Genomic DNA, 22,511 nt, shown 5'->3' with positions numbered 1-22,511 from the left:
GACTTTCCACCATTGTAGACTTGTTCGGGGCTAGCTTAGGCGGAACACTTCGGCGTTTTTTGTAAGATCCAGGGAGCATTCCTGATCATTTCTCTTTAGTAGTAAAATATGTTCTTTTGTTTTAATCCTATGTTGAATTTATGTCAAGTGCGTTGTGCAAATAAACATTGTTATTGCATATATTGTGCTGCCCTATGTAAAAGTCGTTTGTTAGTGCTGATGAACCAGTCAAGTATCTAGTGTTCACTGATGCATTGTGGGACAGATGAGGTCAGTGTGGGTCAGCTTGCACCCTAAAATGGCCTTCAAAGTCCCAATGAATACAAGCGTAAGTCTTTGTAGAGAGAGTTGGATGCTCAAGTGTAAAATGAGAGCAGCTGGAATCAAAGAGTCTGCTCTAATTCTGTTCTGTACCACACTGAGGTTTAACAGTCAGTCTGAGTGGGGCTGGTCCTGCCCTTCTCCTCTGCTTTAGGAGAGTGTGGGGCCTGAGCATTCATCTCCTTCTGAACTAAAGTGAATTTGGCCGTAGCCTCATCTAACTGAGCCGTAACGGTTTCCATCCACTGGTGCAGTTGTGTGCCGAGGGTGTCCATGCCCTGGTCCAGGCTCTCCTGTCTGCTTTTCAGCTCCTCCAGTAAGTGCTGGGTGCTTTTAGACACCTGTTTCCTCCTGTGTCCAGCAGAGGGCGCTCTCTGGCGCAGCATGTAGCCTTCAAACTCTTCTGGGCTCAGGTTTAGAGACCGCCCATCCAGCTTTTCAATAAAGGCCACAGCACAAGACTGCAACAGAGGTTGAGAGCATGTTAATAGATTCAAATTTAATATTTTTTAAAGCCTGTAAATGTTTACAGAACAAACTATGCTCTTACAACTCCAACAACGCCAATACAGAATTTGTACACATATCACTTTCATTCTTACAGCTCTATCTAGTTCACCAGTGGGTTAGGGTTAGTGTGATATAAATAGACAAATATTTATTATATTTTAGGTTATGGTATACTTTTATATTGGGTTTACTATATCTCTGGACTGATCCAATGTTACACTTTGACCAACAGAATTATATTTACAAATACATTTCAATTATACCAGAAGGAGAAATGTGCAATGAAGAGAAATACATAGTCATTACACTATGCAGTGATTTTAGTGTATTTTCACTCACTTTTGTTTATTCCTAGTGCTTGTTAGACACGCCACTCACCAAGTTGGTGAAGAAGTATCCGCTCTCTCCAGCCATGAGACTGTGGGGCAGGCCGAAGCGGATCACGTACTGCATGTTGGAGTGGAGGCGTGGAGGGTTGGCTTTGAGCAGCACATAGACCAGAGCGGACAGGAAGTCATCAGCGTTAGCAGGCTCAGTGTTGGAGATGGCCAGAGCCTCAAAGATGTGGTGGCAGCATTTGGACACACAAGTCAGTTTGTCTTGAGGGGCACGCTTGGCATCCACCTCGATTATGGCTGTCAAAAACAAATGTACAAGATTCATCCTGTTCTCTGTGTTATAAACCGAGGAGTAACTAATAAGAGAAATGAGGTAGTTACCAGTGATAGCGGGCAGAAAGGGGTCTCCAGTAAGTCCGCTCTTTCTCTCAGGGAAGGGCACGTCCAGCATCTCAGCAGTTATCCAGTTTAAGGAGCTGTCAACATACAATCACATTGTTTAGTTATCCTCAGGTTTGTTCCTTTAGCCATTCTGCTTGCTTTTTTAAAACATACTCTATGAGCAAATTATGTGGAAGTAAAAGCATGTGGTTCACATTTTGGAGAAATACATTTGTTTCCAGATTCTAGAATGTGATAACATTCTACTCCCAGATGGGGGGCAAGAGTTTTTCCTCTTGGTTACATTAGTCATGTTTCGACTGGCCACTCTGGGGCCACTCTGGGGCCACTCTGGGGCCACTCTGGGACAGTTCTGTTAATGGCAGAGTGTGTCCATGCACCGAGTCCAGAGGCAGAGCTACGTGAGCAGCTGATGTCACCCAAACATAACTAAATCACACTTATACTTTTTAATCATGAGGTTGATTTCAGCACTTCACAAAGAGACATTTAGTCATTCCAAGTATGTGGCGCTGTGAGACATGGCTACCTCTACACTACATTTTAAAAAGTATTTATGTAATCAGGTTTAGGTAAGGTTAGGAAATATAAATATTTGTGTCTTACGTCAATAAACTGGAAACAGCTGATGCTAAAGTGTAAGTTAAACCTTTTTGCATATAATTAACATCCCTGGAAATATGGTGGTTTATCACAAGATCAAGTCAGTGTTTGGTGAGAAATCACATCATTAGGCCCGAGCGCCACAAGCTGGCGAGAGGCCTATTAATCTCGTAAGGCCGTGCGAAGCGAAATGTTCCGTGCATATAAGCATGTAATGCAAAAATTTAACATTATTACTGTATAGAGGGCCAAAAACACAAAGTGGGCGGAGCCCACTCAAAATTAACGAAAGTACCCGTCAGTGACCAGGGACCCACACCATGAGGTAGGAAAGGAAAATGTATAGTTTATGATATTTGAAAAATGGGAAACATTGTTTTCGCATCGGAATATTATTCTTCTTCTTTCTTCTTCTTCTTTCTTCTTTCTTCTTTCTTCTTTCTTCTTTCTTCTTTCTTTCTTTCTTTCTTTCTTCCTTTCTTCTCGGGACCAACCCCCCTATTTTTCACCCAGTGAACGTTGACGAAAAGTCACAAAAATGTGCACACCTCTAAAAATCGTGCCTCTCTACATTCTGGCTATTTCCCTTTTCTAAAATAAAAAAAATTGGCGCGTCAGCGCCCCCAAATGTACCAAAAATGCATTGAGATAGGAAATGACCCAAAAAAAATCTGATCGTAGAATCATGAAATTTGGCGCAGAGGTAGATGGTGACAAGAGAAGTAAAAAATATTATTACGGCAACGCCGTCCACCCAACCAAATGTCGGCCATATTGGTTCAAAAATGGTTAAGCATGACTCACGAGTTTTTCCAAACGTCGTACTTTTACGAACTCCTCCCAGGGCGTTGGCTCTAAAAAGCTGAAATTTGGTGAAAATGCTACTGAGGAGTGGGACATCAAAAGTTATCCAAATTACATTGATACCTGTCACGGTCTCTGAGCGGCGAAGCCGCAAACTGTAGCAAGAATTTCAGAAATCTCCCAAATTTAACATTCCTGCCGTTTGCGCAGATAAAGTCCGAATTGCGTCAAATTAGAATCAGTTGTTAAACTCTTTGCCCTAAACCTACTTGAAGTAAAATTAATTAATTTGGCGCCACAGCGCCCCCTACAGATTTTATATGGAGGTTAAATGTTCAGTTTTGCGAAATTATCTGAAATTTGACACAAAACTCAATTTTGGCATCCCCATCAAAAAAGTCAATGAGACCCATGTCATAATTGATACGGCTTTGCTGTAGCGATGACCGAAACCTCCCATGTTATTCCAATGGGGAAATCGCCAGAACATGTTTACACTTTATACTTTCACCAACTCCCCCCAGGGCGTTTGCCCTATCAATGTGAAATTTGGTGAGACTCATCTTCAGGTGTGGACCATCAAAAGATATCCACATTTTTATTCAAAGAGTCACGGTGTCTGCACCGCACATTCTGCCAAGAATTCAAAATAAAATTGCTTTTTGATGGTAAAACAAAGGGGAGAAGATGTGACAGCGTCACAGATTCAGCAGTAGGCGTAATAAAAGGACATAGGTGTTAGCGCCCCCCCCCCCGCGGCGGCGGCGTGGCGAGGGCCGACAATTGCCTATTTTTCTATTTATATCTGCGTTTTGACGTCTTGTTTTCACCCGTGTTTTCTCTTGACCAATCATCTTGTACTAAAGCATTTGGAGAGCCAAAATCAAACCAGACCACTTTGAAAGTTAGTATTACACATGGCCCACAACATTGTTTAAATGGCCAGTATAATTCAATTAAAACAATGAAAACATTCAACATAAAAGAATATGCAATCCATGCTCAAAAGACGAGTTAACATTTAACTCCAAACTAGTTGATCTTGACCTACCCGAGTGGCTCAATGCCCCTGACAGGTTTCCACAGTGGCACTGGTTGAACAAAACAATGAATAAAGTATATCTTAACCCTAAGCACATTCAGGCACAGTTCCAGCTTTACCCCGCCAAGGACTCACCGTATTCTTCTCTGCAGAGTCAGGTCTTTCTGTTCGTCATCACATGAGTCATGGCAGAAAACCCACTTGTGCAGACGTGTCATTATCAGCTTCTCTACATGCTCCATGACCTGGTTGACCTGAGACTCGGACCAGCCTGAAAACATTCAAGAGACATGATAAGGAAAATGATAGTCTTCCAACGAAGCCAGTTTTACTTAACAAAATCTAGACCTCTATAACACAACAACATTGCAGAATATATAATGTCATGTTATGTCATCATTTCAGATGGAGAGCAGGGGCCTTTAAGACTTGTGCAACATTTTCTTTTGCTATAAAAAGGAACTAATTAAGATTTTCCCCTACATTTAACTTGCTAACTTCTGATAGTGAAGGTTAAATAAAATGATGACAACTGTGTTATGTCTGATGCTCAAAAACTGTTCTTTCGACTACCAGGAGGAGCCTTGGGCCTGGCATTTCTCCCGTCTCGGTCCACGGCCCCGCCCCACGCTGCTGTGACCTCACACATGCAGTCAGCACATCCATGGTCAAACACAGCAAAACATTATTTTGTGTTTCTGCATCTAATCTCATCCACTATAGCGCACGTCCCCACGCAAACACGCACTCCTTCTGTCTCTGTGCCTCACCTCTGCTCCACTTTTGCCTCGCTCCCTTTTCTTTACCTGTTAAAATTGTCACACACATGGATTGGACACTGGCTTCGGAAGGGGAAGAAAAAACTAAACTAAAACTAACATATTTTAAATTTTAAGTATTGAACTTGTTTTGATGATGTGAACTTAAGGGTAGAGACTTAAGGGCAGAGATGTTAAAGAAGTGAGGAGTAGAATTATGAAGAAGAAAAGTTTTTTAATACTGTACTGATACCTAAAGAAGCATTATTCCCCGTGTGGTTTAGACTTTGGTGCAGCCTCCCTCCCTTTACTCACCACTAAAATGTTCGGCAAAAGACTGGTAAAAATCCTGGACTAGATCAGACTGCTTCTGCACTGGCAAGTCCTATATTAAAAAAAAGGGGAAATGTCTTTAAAAATAACAGAGCAAGTATTTAAATGACTTGTAGTATGAATTCTCTACATGGTAGGCTTCCATTGTATTGAGGAAGGCTGTACAGCGGGACTGCAGGCGCTGGGACGGTGGGCTTCGGAGAATTTTCAGGAAGCCGGGGAAATCTCCAGGCTCCAGGCTTTGGTAGGCTTTCAGCGCAGTGGAATGGATCTCTTCTGACTCTGTAAAAAGAAATCATAAAATAAGATTGTTGTTTGTACCAACCAGAACGGTTGACAAAGACTATTTCTCTGCACTTTAACATCAAGGAGACAAAGTATTTCAGGTTATTAGTATTATACTGCAACATAAGTAATCCATCATTTAACATTTCGTTCATTATGAAACGCATTATTCATCTAAAACAACTTAACGATAGAAACAGGTTGATTGACTTCCTGTTCAAAACTGCAGAACTGTTAAGCTCCGCCTTTTCATAGTTCATAGACTGTTATTTAAATGTTTTTAGTTTTGAAAAGTGGCTACATGACATTTTTGAATCGTAAATTTTTCAAACAATCACAACTAAGTACAGGATGTGGGAGTGGATAGGGGGTAGGTGAAAAAAGGAATTATTGGAGCACTGGAGCCTGTTGCAGGACAATACAGGATGAACTCAAACATGCAGGAATCAATCATCAAAATATAACTTGAAGTAAACTAATGATGAAGAAACACTGTTGTAACAAGGTTAAAAGATGAGTAAAGTGGATTTAGCATAATATGTCCACTTTTAAATGATTTAAAAGCTCCACTACCTTGTTTAGGTGAAGACGAGCTGCCCCAGAATAGTCTCCTCATAGTATAAATGCGACGGCCTTTCTCAGTACTTTTCTTCTCCTCAAACTTGGAGAAGGTGAGCGGCGTTCCATCACTGCTGGGTCTGAAGTCAAACACAGATGCAGATTATGACTTGTGCCATGTTTGCTGGTGTTTGGCATGCACGGTCCAGTACCTGCTGTCCTGTGGCTGTGCTCCTGGAGGACGGCCTTTCTCTCGCCAGCATTTGGAACAGTAGCCTTGCCACGCAGGGTTTCCATAGTAACCACAGGAGTTCTTACACAGGAGTTCCTGCTGGGACACACGGATTCCTCTGTGCTTGTTCGTCCACATCGTTAGGCTTGAGCCAACTGAAGCCAACAGAGAGATATTATACAGTTGTCAAAACATATTGAAAATCAGTCACAACTAAAACTAGGATCGAAACTAGATTCTCACTTTAACATGCATCAATACTGATTTTTATTTTTTTATTTTTAAGCTGGAAGAAGTGTGTGTGGAAGAGCTAGAATTCATGTGCAATTTTTCCTCAAATTTGTGATAAAGTTTGTCCGATATAATAAATAAATGCAGGACAAACGGTTAAACAAAAACAAAAAGCTATTTTAATCCTATGTGGTGTTTTCACACTAGAATTATAACTATTATTTGTGTATTTGGCTGGGGCAGTTCATGGTAATGAACATACAAAACATCCCTCCATTGTCTTGAATTAACTCTCACAAACAAATCGTATTCATACACCAGCAGTCTTGCCCATGGACACAATGACAAGTACTAACCAGGCCCATCCCTGCTTAGCTATTATACTATAATAATATATAATATAATTATTACATGCATATAATATCATTATTACATGCATATATATATATATATATATATATATAAAACCTCTTCCACCCTCTGCGGGCGGTCTCTATTCATCCCCCTTCAAGCTCGAGGTGTGATGTATACTACATACTTACAGACATTCACATACATACATACATACATACATACATACTTACTTATACATACATACAAACTTTTACATTGAGTATTATGTATGTAAAAGTATTCAGAAACAATTTAACACTTCTCTCTCACTTCAGTAACATAATGTAGTGTCTCTTACTTAAATAAAAGTGTGTTGTTCCTCTTCCCAATGTGAGTAAATATACAATCACAAAAGCTTTATGTTTGTGTTTCTTTTCTAATTTTTGTGTCCGATGTTAGAAAATAACAGATTTAGTGCAATATTAAATGTTTTCAAACTATTCATAGAATACCTATATAAATACATTTTCCCATTTCTTGGACCACTACTTTGAACTTTGAGTAGTTGTAGTACAAGTGCAAAGAAATAAATAGCGTCACATTAATTTGATATTTTTCTAAAGGCGATTAATTTTCCCCTAAAACGTTAAATTAAATCCCTAGATCATGACAGTCAGCTGATGGAAGGAGATTAGAGCAACAGGCTAATGCTAGCACACGCGACAAGTAAATATGGATAAAGACATGCTATTTTAATTACAGTTTTAAATAAATAGAACATAGATAGCGTTTGATTACACTATTAAAAGAGAGATAACTCACATGTCAGACGGCAACGTAAGTCACTTCCTCATAAGAAGAGACTTTTGATTTGCGACTTCTACAATTTACGATAGAGTGGACATCATTTTGTTCTTTTCGTTAAAACCTAATATAAAGTTGTCAAGCAAAAACAGCTCGAATATACAGTTTGTAGTGATGATTACTCGAACAAACTTGGAATAGGTAGAAAGAAGAGAAGTAAGCAGCTTTCTGAAGAGCGGAAGTAGAATCAGAAAAACTTCCACTGTAAATTTCTGTTTGATGCCAAAATCCCTCACTTTTACCCGTTGGTATAAATATACACCTCAAATAGTTAATAATTATATACTATGGGAACATAATTCATTATCAAGTAGTAATGTGTGTGTGTGTATGTTGACGTTTTTAGAATATTAAATTCTAAAACACTTATTGTGCAAGTTAGTACAGGAAACAGGTGGGCGGGTATTGATAACTTTTCTCCGTCTGCCTTTTTGGGATTGGTTGATTTTTTTCCTGTTAATTTTTCAGTGTTTTTATTCTAATAATACACAGACTAAAACGAAAGGAAATGTGCCAAAACATAACTTTGTGAACTTGCTATGAAGCAGAGTTTTGAGTTATATATTCGTCAAACTGAGTACAATATATAAACAATTAGTTTTCCTATAAAAGGTAGAGTGGAACCTGCTTGACCACACAATTAAATATTTTGAATAGCACAGAGAGGTAGCTTTCGAAATGGAATTACACATCCTCTTCTGGTAATTGACACAGTAGTTTCCTGAATCTGTCTGATCCATAGAAACAAGCAGACAGCGACGCCCAGATCAAGTTACGGGTGTCATTCTAGTAAAATCTCTTTTTTTCTTTCTTTTGCTCCCAATTTTATAAAACAATTAATGGCAAACACAATAAAACGGAACAATACCAGACAGAACATAGTTGATCAAAATGAAAACATCTCCAAAAAACGGTGTAATAAAATACATAATGAATTCCAAAATAAACGTCCCATTTGGTCCAAAGTCTGTCAAACTTGTCCAGTTTCAAATTAAGAAACATGATCCTCTGCATTTTGTGTAAGTCACTGATAATGTCGGTTTAGTCCTATTTGTGTCATCCATTTGTTGTGATTGTTTTCCCTTCTGCCAGGAGTATACTCCAGAGATAACCGTTTATTGTGCCCATGGCAAATGTTTTGATGCCCAAATACATAGTTCAGAAGTTGAGTGGGCTAATGAATCAATTGCATTGTCTTGTTAATTTCAGTCCAATATTTTGGGGCAACAGGACAGGTCACGTGAAAACCCCAGTTTCTCCAACATTCAGCATTTCCCTGTGAATAATGAGCACTTTCACATAGTGTTATGAAAAACGAGACACATTTTTCCAACAAAATTCTTTCCAGACGTGACTGTGATTTTCCACTCTTCATCTGTTGAAACAAAGCTACCCTCTTTCCCATTTATTGTATATATAGTCGAAAGTGTTTGCCTCTTTCCTGATTTCTTATTTTTTTCTCGTTTATCACACTTAAATGTTTCAGATCATCAAACTAATGTAAATATAGGTGAATGAAATCCAAAAATCCACTCTGCCCCTGAGCCTCTTGAGATATTGATATTATGGACCTTCAAAGTGGTGTAAATGTCCATTAGACGTTTGACATATTTGCCATACGTTGTGATTTTGAATGAATCATGAAAAATGTATTATTACGGTATTTTTTTAATTTCACTTTTGATACATAATTTACACCTGAATAAAATACATGACGTAAATGAATAGTCACACATTTTTCAACAAGTTTCATTTAAAGAAAATAAATAATGTCCATACAGTATATGCAATAGGCAACTTTGGATTTCACTGTTTAATAAAGAATGACACATTACATGAATAAGTAGTTTGCTTTTCAAAATTCGATGTCACTCTCCACGTTTCGTTTACTTTCTAAACTGGAACACCACTGCCTCGCTTTTTACGATGACCGTAATTAACAGCCACATCGCGCAACAGATTTTCTCATGCGGGCCACATTACCGTCGCCTCCGAAAATGTGGGCCACTTTACCGCGGTCCTGAGCCGCTGTAGCAGAGACTTGCAGCTGTGGGACTGACTGGCCTTGTGCGGGAGCAGGCTGTAAGAACTAAATACCGCGAGTCCCAGCCAGAGTTGGGAGTAACGCGTTAGCTGGCATTAGAGTACTCAAATGACTTAGACAGGCCTACACATGCTTATTGTATGTCATTAAAGTGTGGCAATCTGTCAACATAAAAGATGTATAAAGCTCAAATGCATTTACTTTGCTTGTGTATTTGGTATTTGAATGATAGGTTACTGTGTTCACAAAGGGGTTGTCGGGCAAACGATATAGGTTGTACAGTCATGTAACTATTGGTAATGGTCACATCATCAACGCGGGGAAGACCAAGGAGATGGTGGTGGATTTCCGCAGACGCCACCCCACTGCCCCCTCACCAGTGAACATCCAGGGACGGGACATTGAGAGAGTGTGACTCATACAAGTACCTGGGTGTTCATCTGAACCACAAACTGGACTGGACTCATAACACAGACGCACTGTACAGGAAGAGCCAGAGTCGGCTCTACCTCCTGAGGAGACTCAGGTCTTTTGGAGTGACAGGGCCACTCCTGAAGACCTTCTACGACTCTGTGGTGGCATCAGCCCTCCTGTACGGTGTGGCCTGCTGGAGCAGCAGCATCACAGAGAGGGAGAGGAGGAGGCTGGACAAAGTCATCAAGAAGTCCAGCTCCGTCCTGGGCTGTGCTCTGGACTCGGTGCAGGAGGTGGGGGACAGGAGGGTCCTGGCTAGATTCACATCTATGCTGGACCATGAGTGCCACCCCCTGCAGGACACTCAGTGAGAGACTGATCCACCCTCGCTGTGTGAAGGAAAGGTTTCGCAGGTCTTTCCTTCCTGCTGCTGTCAGACTTTATAACAAACACTGTTAGTCCTAAACACTCGCAATACTGACCTAACCATGTGCAATTCTGCAAACTATCGGATCAGAAGACGAGCACTCTACCACTCACTGGTATTGGTAACGCAAGAGTACTCTTAAAATGTTACTTTTTTTTTTTAACAAAGTAGCACAGTCATTTCACGCATTAGTTGTCCAGGGCAGTAAAGATTTAACGCAACCGTCTTTGTTTACATTCATTCGCGGGTCAGAGGAGCGCCAAGTGCTGAAGCTGAAGTAATGAATGCAATTGTTTAGTGCTCACAAGTGGTAATTTTATTTGGAGAACATCTCCGGCACGGCCCGCTCTTAGCAGATCCATGGCCAAAGACCACAACAACCAAAATAACAACACATTTATAACAGTAGTGTGATAGGAACGTTTAACCAGATGATGTTTAAACATTAAGGTTGCTACAGTATTGTATCATGTATCTGTATCAGGAGGCGTACACATCAGGTGGAGTTTGCAGAAAGTGCGCAGATATGGGAACAAATCAATCTAAAAGTGATGTGTCCATCCCGGAGACGCCTGTCATGCTGTAATGTCAAATAAATATGGGAAGGAGTGTCTGAAATGCCTGCCAATGTGGTCCGATAAATTTGGATTTGGCTAGGTGTTTTTTATTCTTATTTATTTTTTGTTAATTTTATTGTAATTCTGTTTCTGTAATTTCTTTGTGATTTTAATGCATTTTTCCTGCTGTGTGAAGCACTTTGAATTGCCTTGTGTATGAAATGTGCTCTACAAATAAACTTGCCTTGCCTACTCTATCGCGTAGGTAAGCAGTACCTTTGCCTTTGTAAAGTATTTACAACGCGTGTGGTCTTGTTCGGTGCTCATGGCTGAGTGAATAATGAAGTTTATTTTGAGTGCGCAATGGGTGGAGCCACATGGGTGGGGCTCTGACGCTAGCCAATCAGGTGACGCGCTGCCGGAAGTACTTCCTGATCCGGACAGAAGACAGACACTAGAACAAACTCTCTACAAGTTTACTCTGTCCACAAGTGCCCGAGTAAGCCCCTCAAAATGACCCACCACAGGAACTTTCGCACAGGGGTCAAAAGTGCACGCCTCTAAACGGCGGACAACAGCCCTTTTGTTTCCCCCTGCGCCGCTACGAGCCACATGCAAGCAAGACTTTTATTGTTGTAGCTTGTTGGCTAATGTTAGCTATTTGTCTGATGAGGAGCCAACATGGACTGTAGAGAGGCGTCTTTGCGGTATCGTCGCCCGCCGCTGAAGCACGAGCAGGATGAGGACTCGGACAGTGAGGAGCCGCAGCTGTCCCTCCGGAGCGCCGACGGACCCGGTGTGCAGCAGATCATCCACAGCGGGCACTTCATGGTCTCCTCGCCTCACATCGAACACACGCCGAAGAAGGGCTATGACTTCGACACTGTCAACAAGCAGACGTGTCAGACGTACCACTTTGGGAAAGCCAGCATGTCCCACATCTCCATAGACGCCTCCCTCACCAAACTCTTTGAATGCATGACGCTGGCGTACAGGTAACTGGACACGGCCACACGTTTGAGCGGTGTGTGTTTGTGCTGCAACACGTAAACATGGGTCTTCTGCTTCCACCAGACTCAGCTCTTCTAACCCTAGCATAGAGTCCCCCCAGTTGGACAGCAGACTTGAGTTAAAATATAATTTTAATACCCACAGTGTAATGTTAACTGCTTAACTAAAAAAATAGACTAAAATAATTATAATATTCATTAATAATAATTTAAACGTTATAAATAATTTCATTTTTTTAGTGTTTTACTGCACAGAAAACGATAGAATAAACCTACCGTTTGCATCTTCACAAACCTGGCTCTTGGGCCGGTGTAGCCTCCGCCTGCTTGTTGTCTACATGGCAATGTTAGGTATATCAGAAAAAAATTCAAACGTTTCAGATTTACACCATCAGGTGATGGTAACCAGAGTGTATTACTTTTGGAATAAGTAAATTGTCCCAAAAAACAAGGGAGATATTCAGGTTTTAAGATTGTCATATTGAGGCAAAAGTGTCCACATTTCAGCCAAAACGCTGTGCTCACTGCTGGCCAGTGGTCAGTCCTGCTGCTATGCAGGGCAGTGGTCACCTGTGTGTATCCAGAGTCAGAGTTACTGGATTCATGCATCTAACAACATAATATTATTTTCAAAAGGTTATTGAAGGGTTTTCATTAAATGTTGATATTCCAAGTTATAAATGTATTAATTAAGGAGGGAACATACTCATATGTGAACTTTCAAACCTAGCAATGTTGTTGCTGTGATTTCTATGTTCCATTATGGCATCTTCATGGAAAATGTCCAGCATGTTTGAGTGCTTTTAATCTGTGGATTGCCTAGTTACATTTAAATGCATTAAAACTGTCTACATTCAAAACTCATGCTTCCTCTACCAATTAGGTGTGGGCAATATTAACAAAAATACTGTATTCTATCTCTGCCACCAGGGATGTCATTGCTTTGTCTGGAATGTTATCAATCAATTGCAGAAATATCACTTTATACCCTCACACAAGGCCTATTCAACTTGAGGCTTGCAGACAAGATCAGGCCCTCCAATCTGATGCAGCCCGTGGCCCATCTTCCACATCCTCTCGTTTACTGGTTTAGTTCTTATTTAGTTCTTGTTTACTCCTTAATTCTGGGATTGTTTTGGCTCCAACATGGTTGGTAATAGTCCCTATTTTAATTCTGGTTCAGTACTCTATTGGCAATTTTACTACAAACTACTTGTTTGTTGTACTTAGTGTTTGTTTTATAGATGGGTTATTATCCAAGGCTTATTATTACAAAAATATAAAATATTTTCCCACATTGATCGATCAAAATTTTTATTTTAAGAAAAAAATGATGTTAAAATACATTTCGTGAACACAAACATTACAGACTTTTAATCAAGTCAAAAGTCAAATGCAGCAACATAAATCTGGACATATGTAAATATATGGACGTGTGTGATGTGTTTTGGAGAGGGACTGGTTTTATTAAATAGATGACTGGGGGAGGTAATTGTATTATATACATATTGTACTTTATTGGCATATACACAACTTTTCCCCCATCATCCTGTCCAATTTCCACTGCTTGTGGACATCGGCAACTTTGCTATAACTTGGCACAAGCATCTTTCCTGTTGGTCAATGTTTTATGTGTATTGTCCCTGATAGATAGATAAATGCATGTTGTTGTTGTTTTTTTTTTATTCTTCCTCAAAAGAACTTTACGTTACATACTTTTACTGACAGGATTAGCTGTGCATCTCTTATTAAAAAGACGCAAGCAGATCATCTAATGTTAGAAATGACAGAATCTCAATGAAAATGTTTTAAATTGCACAGTTCTAATCAGGAGATAGTTTTGAACATTGAAACTGCAAAACATCTAAGTACTTTTGCACGCAATTTTAGTGGCGACCGAGCAGCATACCATCCATGCTCACGGCAGTAAAATTGCAGTCACAAGTCTTCTCTTAGTGTAACTTCCTACTACAAATACATGCAGTCAGGCTTGTCCTTGTTTTTCTATGGGGCCTTTGTAAACCAAGGGCACTACTACTTCTGCTGAGAGTTTGTGCTTGAAAGAATGTAATGATATCCATCAGCCCTTGTCACCTCATCCCGTGTTCATGGAACAGTCCTGATGTTGTTTTGTGCACGGGGACAAATGGCAACCCTCCAACCGCATTACTTTCTGATAAGTGAGTCCTAAGTTAACGTTAGGCTAATGATGCAGTGGGCTGGGGAGGTATTGTAGTCAGCTGTCGGGGCAGAATGAATGACTGGGGCAGTGGGAGCAGATCTGGTCAGGCTTGTGGCCAGGTGGGTGAGAGGGCAGGGTTGTTTTAGGATATGACCCCTGTACACACATGGGCTGCATTTAAAGTGAAAGTAGAGATCATTCATTCCAGACTCTTACAGAGTCATAGTTTTCAGGAGTGGGCAATTAATTGACCAATCGAGATCGAGACATGGAGCAAGAAGTCAGACTTTGGATGAAGAAATTTGAATATTATTTGTGTTACATGGCACGGATTAAAATTTTGTATAGGGTAGTTTACGGTCATGAAATAATTACTTTAAGTACTTTTTACTTTTCTTTTTGGAAAGACCAAATAACATTAAAACTAAAATCCAGATCAATCAATATGGCCAAAATAATCGAGATTCGTTTCCCCCGTATCGCCCAGCCCTACTTAAGACTCTTTGTTTTGGTGTGGACGACCAGCCTATTATTAGCCATATTTAAAAGTGTAACACCAAATAATATCAATATGTAGCTGTGTTAGTAATCTTGCCTTTTTGTAATCTGGAACATTACAAATGTATACTGTGTAAAACTTTCTGTAATTTTAAGTTTAAATATCTAATTTGGTCAACCATGACACTTCAATTGAAAATAAGGGCCGAAGTGCTTTCTTTCGTAAATGCAAACTCTATGTTGACATTGTAGCTGGATATGTTGAAACTTGGAAATTGCTGCTTCAAGTCAGCCAATGCTGGAGGGCAATTAGTAGTGCTTTGTTGTGTTGTACTGTATTACTTTTTACAGTTGTACTACAACTGCAGCTTTAGGCAAGCCTCAGAAATATATTCTGTGTGGGCAAGTGTGTGTGGAATACAGGCCCAGTCCAGAACTGTTTATGTTGTGGAGGATTCCCTCTGACTCAAATGCACTCGACACCGACTTGAATTCAGGGCAAGCACTAATAATAAACCTGCAAATCCTGTGTCTGCCCTGCTGTTAATTCATACGAGAGAAATGCCATAGTTTTTAAGATGGGCTGTAAATACTGTAGAGCAGGAAGACGGAAAGTGCATGCTCATCGTTGTCTGTTATCTCATGTCTCAAACACTGACATTCTTCTTGTGTGAACCAAGCAAAAGTGCTGCTGAAACGTGAAAGGGAAAGTGTTTACTGTCCACGGCTCCTCAGTGTTGAAGATTCCATTCTGGTGTTCCCGACCTTGAAACATTCTGACTGTGTTTTGCTCTCTCGGTGTCTGTTTTTACATCTCGAATATAGTAGCAATTCCATAGAAAAGTTAAATTATACAAAAGGGGTGTAGCGATTTCAAATTTTAATGCCATGATTATGGTGAGAGGAAACATCATGATTTTACGATTATTTGTGGTTTTTGACACTTTGACCAAACAACAGTAAAATCCTTAATCGTGTGCCGGGCGCCGGGTGCGGTGTCGTTTGCTGCGTGTCCTCCCTTCTCTTTCGTTCCTTTTTCACACTGCTTTACTATTGGTTAAGCCTACGGGCTCAAGATTAAAAAAAGAAAAGTATACTAACCTAAAAATATCTGGCCCCCCAAACATGCCTGGAATTCAGTTTTTATTTAGCAGTTCCTATTTCAGTCTCCTTATGTTTTTGTTTTTGTTCTTTAATATGAGACAGTGCACATTAATCAACATGTGTTAGTTCATCATGTAAACGTAAATAATTTTCATCTATTCCCATTGGCAGGATGATGGGGACACAGTGTGTGACACTTAAATGGTGAAGCTTGGCTTGTGAACTGAAACTTGAATACATTTTATAAATAAGTTGGAAATCTAATGGAAATCAAATGGATTTGCTTTGATATCTACAACATTAGTACCCTTTGGGCAGTTGGTAACTGGCCTAGATACATTTAATAGGCTATACAATATATATTTTGAGCAAAATTGCTGCTAATGTTTGACACAAACAGTTGAGTCAGCAAATTTCTGCTTGTATAACTCATCCTGTACAGGCATGAAGCACATTCACAAGCGCTCTCCCCACACTGTCATACCTTTTTAAAGGAACATCTTATGTGCATAATTCCACACATAAACACATACATTTTGAGTGTATTAAACAAACCTTTTTGGCTGCATATGTTCAACACATGTAATAATTGTGCTCATGATGCATTTATCTTATTTGTTAAGGATGAGAATAGTATTTTTTTCCACTAAATGTCGCACTAAACCATAAACCTGTAAATCCCGGGCATGCCAATGGGATCACTTTGCTCCAAACCAGTGTATGCTCCGGTAAATAGGCGTGTTCTCCATCGTCTTGTATGCTGTGTACTGTGTGTGTGTCTCGCTGCTGTCACAGATCGCCACGAAAATGGGAGAGCGGGAGAAGCCACGGGGAGAGCAGGAGGACCCACCGGCGCGCAGGGCGATGAGGGGCTTTGACGAGCGAACAATAACTTTATTATTGTCGTGAGATTAGCGAGACGCGTCAAAGCCCCTCATCGCCATCCTACCGCTCTCTCGTTTTCAGACTAGAACAGGCTTCTGAAAACCACGAGGATGAATTCAAGGGGGTCAAACTCACTCATGACGTGTTGTGTCTGGAAAAAAACAGAGCCAGTCATTCTGATACAAACAGCTCATCGTCATGACGAGTCTGGTGGTGATATGTAACGTGAGTGTAAATACAATATGTAAATGAGACTCATGCAAATAGTCATCTGATTGATGTTGACATGGAAGAAAGTTGTAAATAAGACCATCTGACTTGGTGTTATTAACTAATTTTATTTGCAACTTTTCAGTTTTATTTAGAAAAAATGTGTTTATAAATAATAAACAAATAATCTTGTTACATCAATGGAAAATATTGATTGTTAGTCATATTTGTGTTTTGCTATGCAACTTATCAAATTGCAATACAAATTTTGAAAAAAATTACGGATTGTTTAGCAGCACTGCTATCCAAGAGAAAATCCTTAATCTGAGGCCTGGACTGTGAAAGAGGTTTATCTGCTCTTAACAGAGTTAAAACGGACCGTAGGAACCCGATGTCCTCGAATGTGCCCTTTTTTGTAGGGAGGTTCTCCCTTTTTAAAAAAAATCCCTCTACGCCCTTCTGAAATCCTTGGGGAAACACTGGGATCAGCCAATCGAAGGGTTCAAATCTCAAAGAAGACAGATGATACACTGGGAGTATACTAAAACTAAAACTTGACTATTAAAAAGCAAGAGCTGCAGTTCACAAGAGTGGTTGCATTGGCTACGCGATGCTGCAGAAAATATAATTGCAAACCAGAATAAGTAAAGAGCAGTGGCTGTATTGGTGGGGAAACTGGCGAGTGGTGAAGCGGACACTGATAAATGGCGTCTTGTTCACAGGAGAATAAAGGTTACTCAGCATGCATGAATCACAATGAATACACCTTTGAGTGTGTAAATGAGAAGGGGAAAAATTATAATCTGGTTAAAAGCTCTTAAATAGAGTTTGCATAATAGGTCTCCTTTAACCTAATCTACTGAACCACTGGCAGATTCTTTGCCCCCTCAGCGGGCAATACGGGTCCTGGCACAGTTCACAGGGAGGAGAATGTGGCCTGTGGTATGGGTGGATCCCTCATTATCTTACAGGGAGGAAAGTGGATGCACAAAGGAAATTAGAACAGTGGTGATAAAGAAAGGTGCTCACAGTGGGATTCATGTAGAGTTGTTACAGTGAACAATGTGATTGAACTGTTCTGCCTCTCCGTTAGTGGGAAGCTGGTGTCTCCCAAATGGAAGAACTTTAAGGGCCTGAAACTTTTGTGGAGGGACAAAATCCGCCTGAACAACGCCATATGGAGGGCCTGGTACATTCAGTGTAAGTATTTGTTGAAAAACTACACAAGTGCTTAGAGTTTGGTAACATGATTTATATGTATAATTACACAAAATATAAGTCTCATACATGTATACTTGTTTTCCAACTTGTAAACTCGGACCCACACGTCATGTGTCGGTTAAAAGAGAACATTTGAGTCATAAATTTTTTTCTAAACTTAACAAGAAACAACCTGCCGCAGCGTCAAGAGCTTTTCAGTCTGTCACAAGGAGTGGAAGATTACTGAATATACATGTAGCTTCTCATGTTGGAAAATGTCCGGGTATTACCGGTATTTGGTTTGCCGTAGTGCTATCATCCTTTTCGACACTTGCAGTACCATGTGGTCTTATACTAGTTCTAATAAAGATCAACACAATTCTAAGTTTTACAAAGTGAAACAATTTCAGGTATGTGGCATTCATTTCCGCTCACACTGTCCAATGAAAGGCCAGATATAAGCGTGTAATCAACCATTTAAAGATGGGCTGCAAAGTTATTTGTAATTGTGCTTTCAAGTCCTCGTTGGCGGTTAGTATCTAAGTCTTAATATATTCAGTTACTGTTGATAAACAATTACGCTCTTTTGCTGCTGCCGTCTTTTTGCCTTCACCTAACCCGGAAATGTGACGTCACACAGGGACATTGTCTAGCCAACACTGAGGATATTTCCACTGAAGTGGACAGCGATAGCGAGCAAAATATGAGTGAACCCTCGTCAAGTGAGAGGATTTCAACGGATGACGAACAGCATCCAGTTGAAGAACAGGTCCTGCAACTTCTGCCTCATATATTTGAGCCTGAAAACAAAATGAGATGGCGACTGGACATCGACACTTTCTTACGAGGTTCCTTACTATATTAGTTTTGAAACGGCAAATTACTAGTCAAACGCTTTCCACCCCACAAGTCCGAAAGTTCACAAGTCCGATAGTAGCGTGCTGCTGCTCACCGATGTGGATAATGAGTCCGGACTCACACCGGTCCATTTAACTTCCTGGTATAATTATTACAACCAGTAATATACATAAAGTTAGCACTCTCGCCGTGAACAACAACAGCCATCATGCACACGGTGTCAGTCAGACAGCCGAATTAACTCGTGATTTTTTTTTTGTCATTAGTTAAAACTAACCGGACTTCGTTGTGAAAAAATGAAAGCTATATTCCACTTATTATCAGACGTTGCAGCCCATCTTTAACTGTCAAGAGTGAAAAGTGAAAATCGTGGCATACAAATGAATACACTACTACTTGGGGTGTGTATACATTTTTTGTTAGGTCAAGGTCATTTTTGAAGATATTACTTTGAATGTAAGTAGAGGTGGTAGATATTAATAAAACAAAGTGTAATATTTCACACAAGGGTTTTAGAGTTATATTGATGGATATCAACCATGAAATTTACAGCACATTTTAGCACATGTCGGACATGATGGATTGCCGTGATATCTGTGTATTGTCATTGGGGTCATCAAAAAAATCCCGCCCATAATTGTAAGTACTTGTTTGTTTTTCCCCAGATGTTGAGAAGAGGCAGAACCCTGTTTGTCACTTTGTCACCCCCCTGGACGGGAACATAGAGTTAGACATCCATCGGCCAGCTGAGGTACGCCCTCTGCTCAGCCCGGCTCCAGCCTCCACAGCTCTAATGCTCTGTTTGTCCACTCCAGGTCATTGCCAATGAGGGCAAGTGCTGGAAAAGAAGAATAGAAATAGTCATTAGGGAATATCACAAATGGAGGACATATTTTAAGAAGAGGGTAAGTGATCAAATACAATAATGTAATAGCATTTCTGGAATGACATTATGTTGTTTTAATCTAAGTATGTTTTTTATTTATTGTTTTCAGTTACAGAAGCACAAGGATGAAGATTTGTCAAGCTTACTCAAGGTATGCACGGTCTACTGTTTATGTACTGTTTAAGACCTATTATGGTTCATACTAAAGTCATTAACCCTCACTCCTGCCCCACAAGACTGTTCTGTTTTACTGTTGTCTTAAAGGTGATATGTTATGCTAAACTGGCTATCTTGAGCTGTAAACCTTGGTATATTATTATATGTACCTTACAACAGACCTGGAGAGGGGTTTCATTCCGTTCATGCATGTTGAAGTCATTTTGTATTGATGTCTTCTCAACACGCACTGATTTTACATGCACGGCAGGAAATGTAGATAACTGGCCTAGTCCAAATTTTAAATAGATTCAAAAGGCATTTTAACCCGTGAAGTAAAAATGAGGCAAGTGCTGTTGTGATTTTGAGCTTTACAAACATAAATGGAACTGAATTGAAAAAACAACCAGAGCTGCAGAGAAAAAATAACTGAGCAACGCAGTTCTTCGTGTCTGAAAATCAAATGCTCAACGTAAATGAGAGTTTGCTTGTCGGCGTTTGACAAAAGTGTGTTTATATGTATGATCGCCGTTTTATTTGTAATTTAAAGCTGCAACGTGTTGGTGCTGATGCTAAATTAGTAGACAACCTTGAGTGTTCCTCAGTCCCCGTTTGCATCTTTTTGGTTCTTTTAGCTGCATGCAGACTGGTCTGACAGGTTTTGGGCAACTCTGTTTTCTCTGTGCGTGTAAACAGTGACTGCTTCAAGTCTTCACCATGTAACACAAACTATTTATCTGCTCAGCTAGAGTCATGTTGACGATAGCCATGCTGCTAATTTATCATTTCAACATGCTTAACTCTCGCTGTAGCCAGTAGAAGGCTTCATATACTCAATCCAGGCTGTGTAATGTATGTATAAAAAACACAATGAAGCGCAACTGTTTATGTGTCCATGTAACTTTTCTGGTGGAGGGAATGTCACCTTCTTGTCTCCATGGAGATGGTAAGCTTTTCTTGAAATGTTCCACAGAATTGCATCAATTAGTTTAAGTATCTATGTTTTTTTGTTCTCAAATATACCTCACATTCAAGCATTCTTGCTGTGAGTGAGCTCGCCTCTTCACAGATCTAGCCTGAACAGGTTGTGCTACCTGCTTGTCTCCAAGAAGATAGACATCTAACCCTCGTATGAATTTATTTAGCCCGCACACGCTAGTTTTGAGGGTAACACAAGGGTTAAAGGCACACTGGAACATTCTTGGTAAAGCAATAACATCTTAATGGAGACAACAGGTGGACGTACCCTCCAAAAGAAAAGTTACACTGTACACTTTTAAAAGACTTTATACTAGTTCTATAAAAGTTGTAAATAGTGAACAAAAGTTGGCTGACATTTGTGTTAATGTTTGTAATAAGTGCATGGCATGTAAAGATGTGTTGCCCACTGGCTTGGACTCATCCCTGCATGTGTGTGTTGTTAACCCATCGTAAGGACCCAGAGGAGCAGTTGTGTCTGTTCGGAGAAGTGTCTCCAGACATGCTGCGTTTGCCCCTTTACCAGGATGAAGACCTGGGCATGCGGCGAATGTCCCGCAAAGGCCTGGAGAGTTCCCCCGCCCCCATGGAGATGGACCCGCTGTTCGACATGGACGTGCTCATGTCAGAGTTCTCCGACACGCTTTTCTCTACATTGGCCTCTCACCAGCACATTGCCTGGCCCAACCCTCGCGAGATAGGTGAGCCAAACGGGCGCTCTGTAAAGTATAATAAGCAGAATCTTCAGGTTAAGGAGGGTGAATCATTTTTAATGTAAAAATATTTTCTTCAAGGACATTTGGTGTGAACCCAGAGCCAGGCGCTGAGCATAGTCTCACTCTGCCATCAAAAGAACCATTCCAAAGTGCTTTAACATAAACCAGTCTGAGGGACTCAGGCCAGTCGTAACGTGGCTTATCTAAAGCCCAGTCAGTGCAAGTGCAGCCTCTGCAGCTCAGGGAGGGTATTCTGGAGGTTCTGAGCTGAACTGGAGACATGGGCTTGTCCATAAGTAACTGCAGGTTAAAGCGCTGGCTACACTGGCTCAATTGTGATTGTAGTTCTTTTTTAAAGCCAATATACAACCAATATGTAATATTGATCACATTTATCGATATAGGGATAGATCTTGTGCCTTTTTTGTATGTTTACATTTGGCTTGGACAAAAGGGGTTAAGTGCTGGTGAGCTACATCTCTTGCGAAGCTGTTCAAAAAGCAGTTCTACAATGACAAATAGAAAATAAAATAAATTGAAAATTCAATCGTGAAGTTATTTATTATAAATTGTTTCAAAATCTCATGGTGTATTGTGGGAATCGTTTCTCATCCCACCCCGAGTACGTAACCTTTGTCATGCGCTCATTTTATATGTGTCATTTCTACAGTAGTCACAAAACATCTTTTCAACTGTCCACAGCACACGCCGGGAACGCGGACATGATCCAGCCGGGCCTCATCCCTCTGCAGCCTAACCTGGGCTTCATGGA

General features: G+C 40.3%; 2 protein-coding genes across 4 annotated transcripts in view; one reads left to right on the top strand and one right to left on the bottom strand.

The window, feature by feature from the left end:
• Positions 1 to 379: 379 nt before the first annotated feature.
• On the bottom strand, positions 380 to 7,785 carry LOC140347072 (rab5 GDP/GTP exchange factor-like). Its single transcript, XM_072433401.1, has 9 exons — positions 7,573 to 7,785; positions 6,167 to 6,341; positions 5,970 to 6,094; positions 5,242 to 5,393; positions 5,094 to 5,163; positions 4,156 to 4,291; positions 1,551 to 1,645; positions 1,210 to 1,466; positions 380 to 782 (listed from the first exon to the last, which is right to left on the bottom strand). Exons 2-9 carry the CDS (start codon positions 6,322 to 6,324, stop codon positions 426 to 428), a joined length of 1,350 nt encoding a protein of 449 aa, XP_072289502.1. The 5' UTR covers positions 6,325 to 6,341; positions 7,573 to 7,785; the 3' UTR covers positions 380 to 425.
• A 3,698-nt stretch (positions 7,786 to 11,483) lies between these two features.
• Positions 11,484 to 22,511, top strand: part of mlxip (MLX interacting protein) — a 41,694-nt gene continuing 30,666 nt past the window's right edge. For 2 of the 3 annotated variants that reach the window (XM_072433804.1, XM_072433803.1), the window contains exons 1-7: positions 11,485 to 12,051; positions 18,039 to 18,145; positions 19,669 to 19,754; positions 19,819 to 19,908; positions 19,999 to 20,040; positions 21,481 to 21,724; positions 22,442 to 22,511. The exon at positions 22,442 to 22,511 is cut by the window's right edge and continues 20 nt beyond it. In XM_072433804.1, the coding sequence (XP_072289905.1) occupies positions 11,738 to 12,051; positions 18,039 to 18,145; positions 19,669 to 19,754; positions 19,819 to 19,908; positions 19,999 to 20,040; positions 21,481 to 21,724; positions 22,442 to 22,511 (953 nt within the window). In that variant the 5' untranslated portion in view covers positions 11,485 to 11,737. Of the gene's footprint in view, positions 12,052 to 18,038; positions 18,146 to 19,668; positions 19,755 to 19,818; positions 19,909 to 19,998; positions 20,041 to 21,480; positions 21,725 to 22,441 lie in introns of all 3 variants that reach the window. The other variant, XM_072433805.1, reaches the window with a different exon arrangement.

This window comes from Eucyclogobius newberryi, unplaced genomic scaffold (genome assembly GCF_026437365.1).
Source record: "Eucyclogobius newberryi isolate DKJ021-1_F unplaced genomic scaffold, fEucNew1.0.hap1 SCAF_6, whole genome shotgun sequence".
Taxonomy (NCBI): Eukaryota; Metazoa; Chordata; class Actinopteri; order Gobiiformes; family Gobiidae; genus Eucyclogobius; species Eucyclogobius newberryi.
The sequence above is the reverse complement of the archived record's forward strand: the minus strand, read 5'-3'. Positions and strand labels throughout refer to the sequence as shown.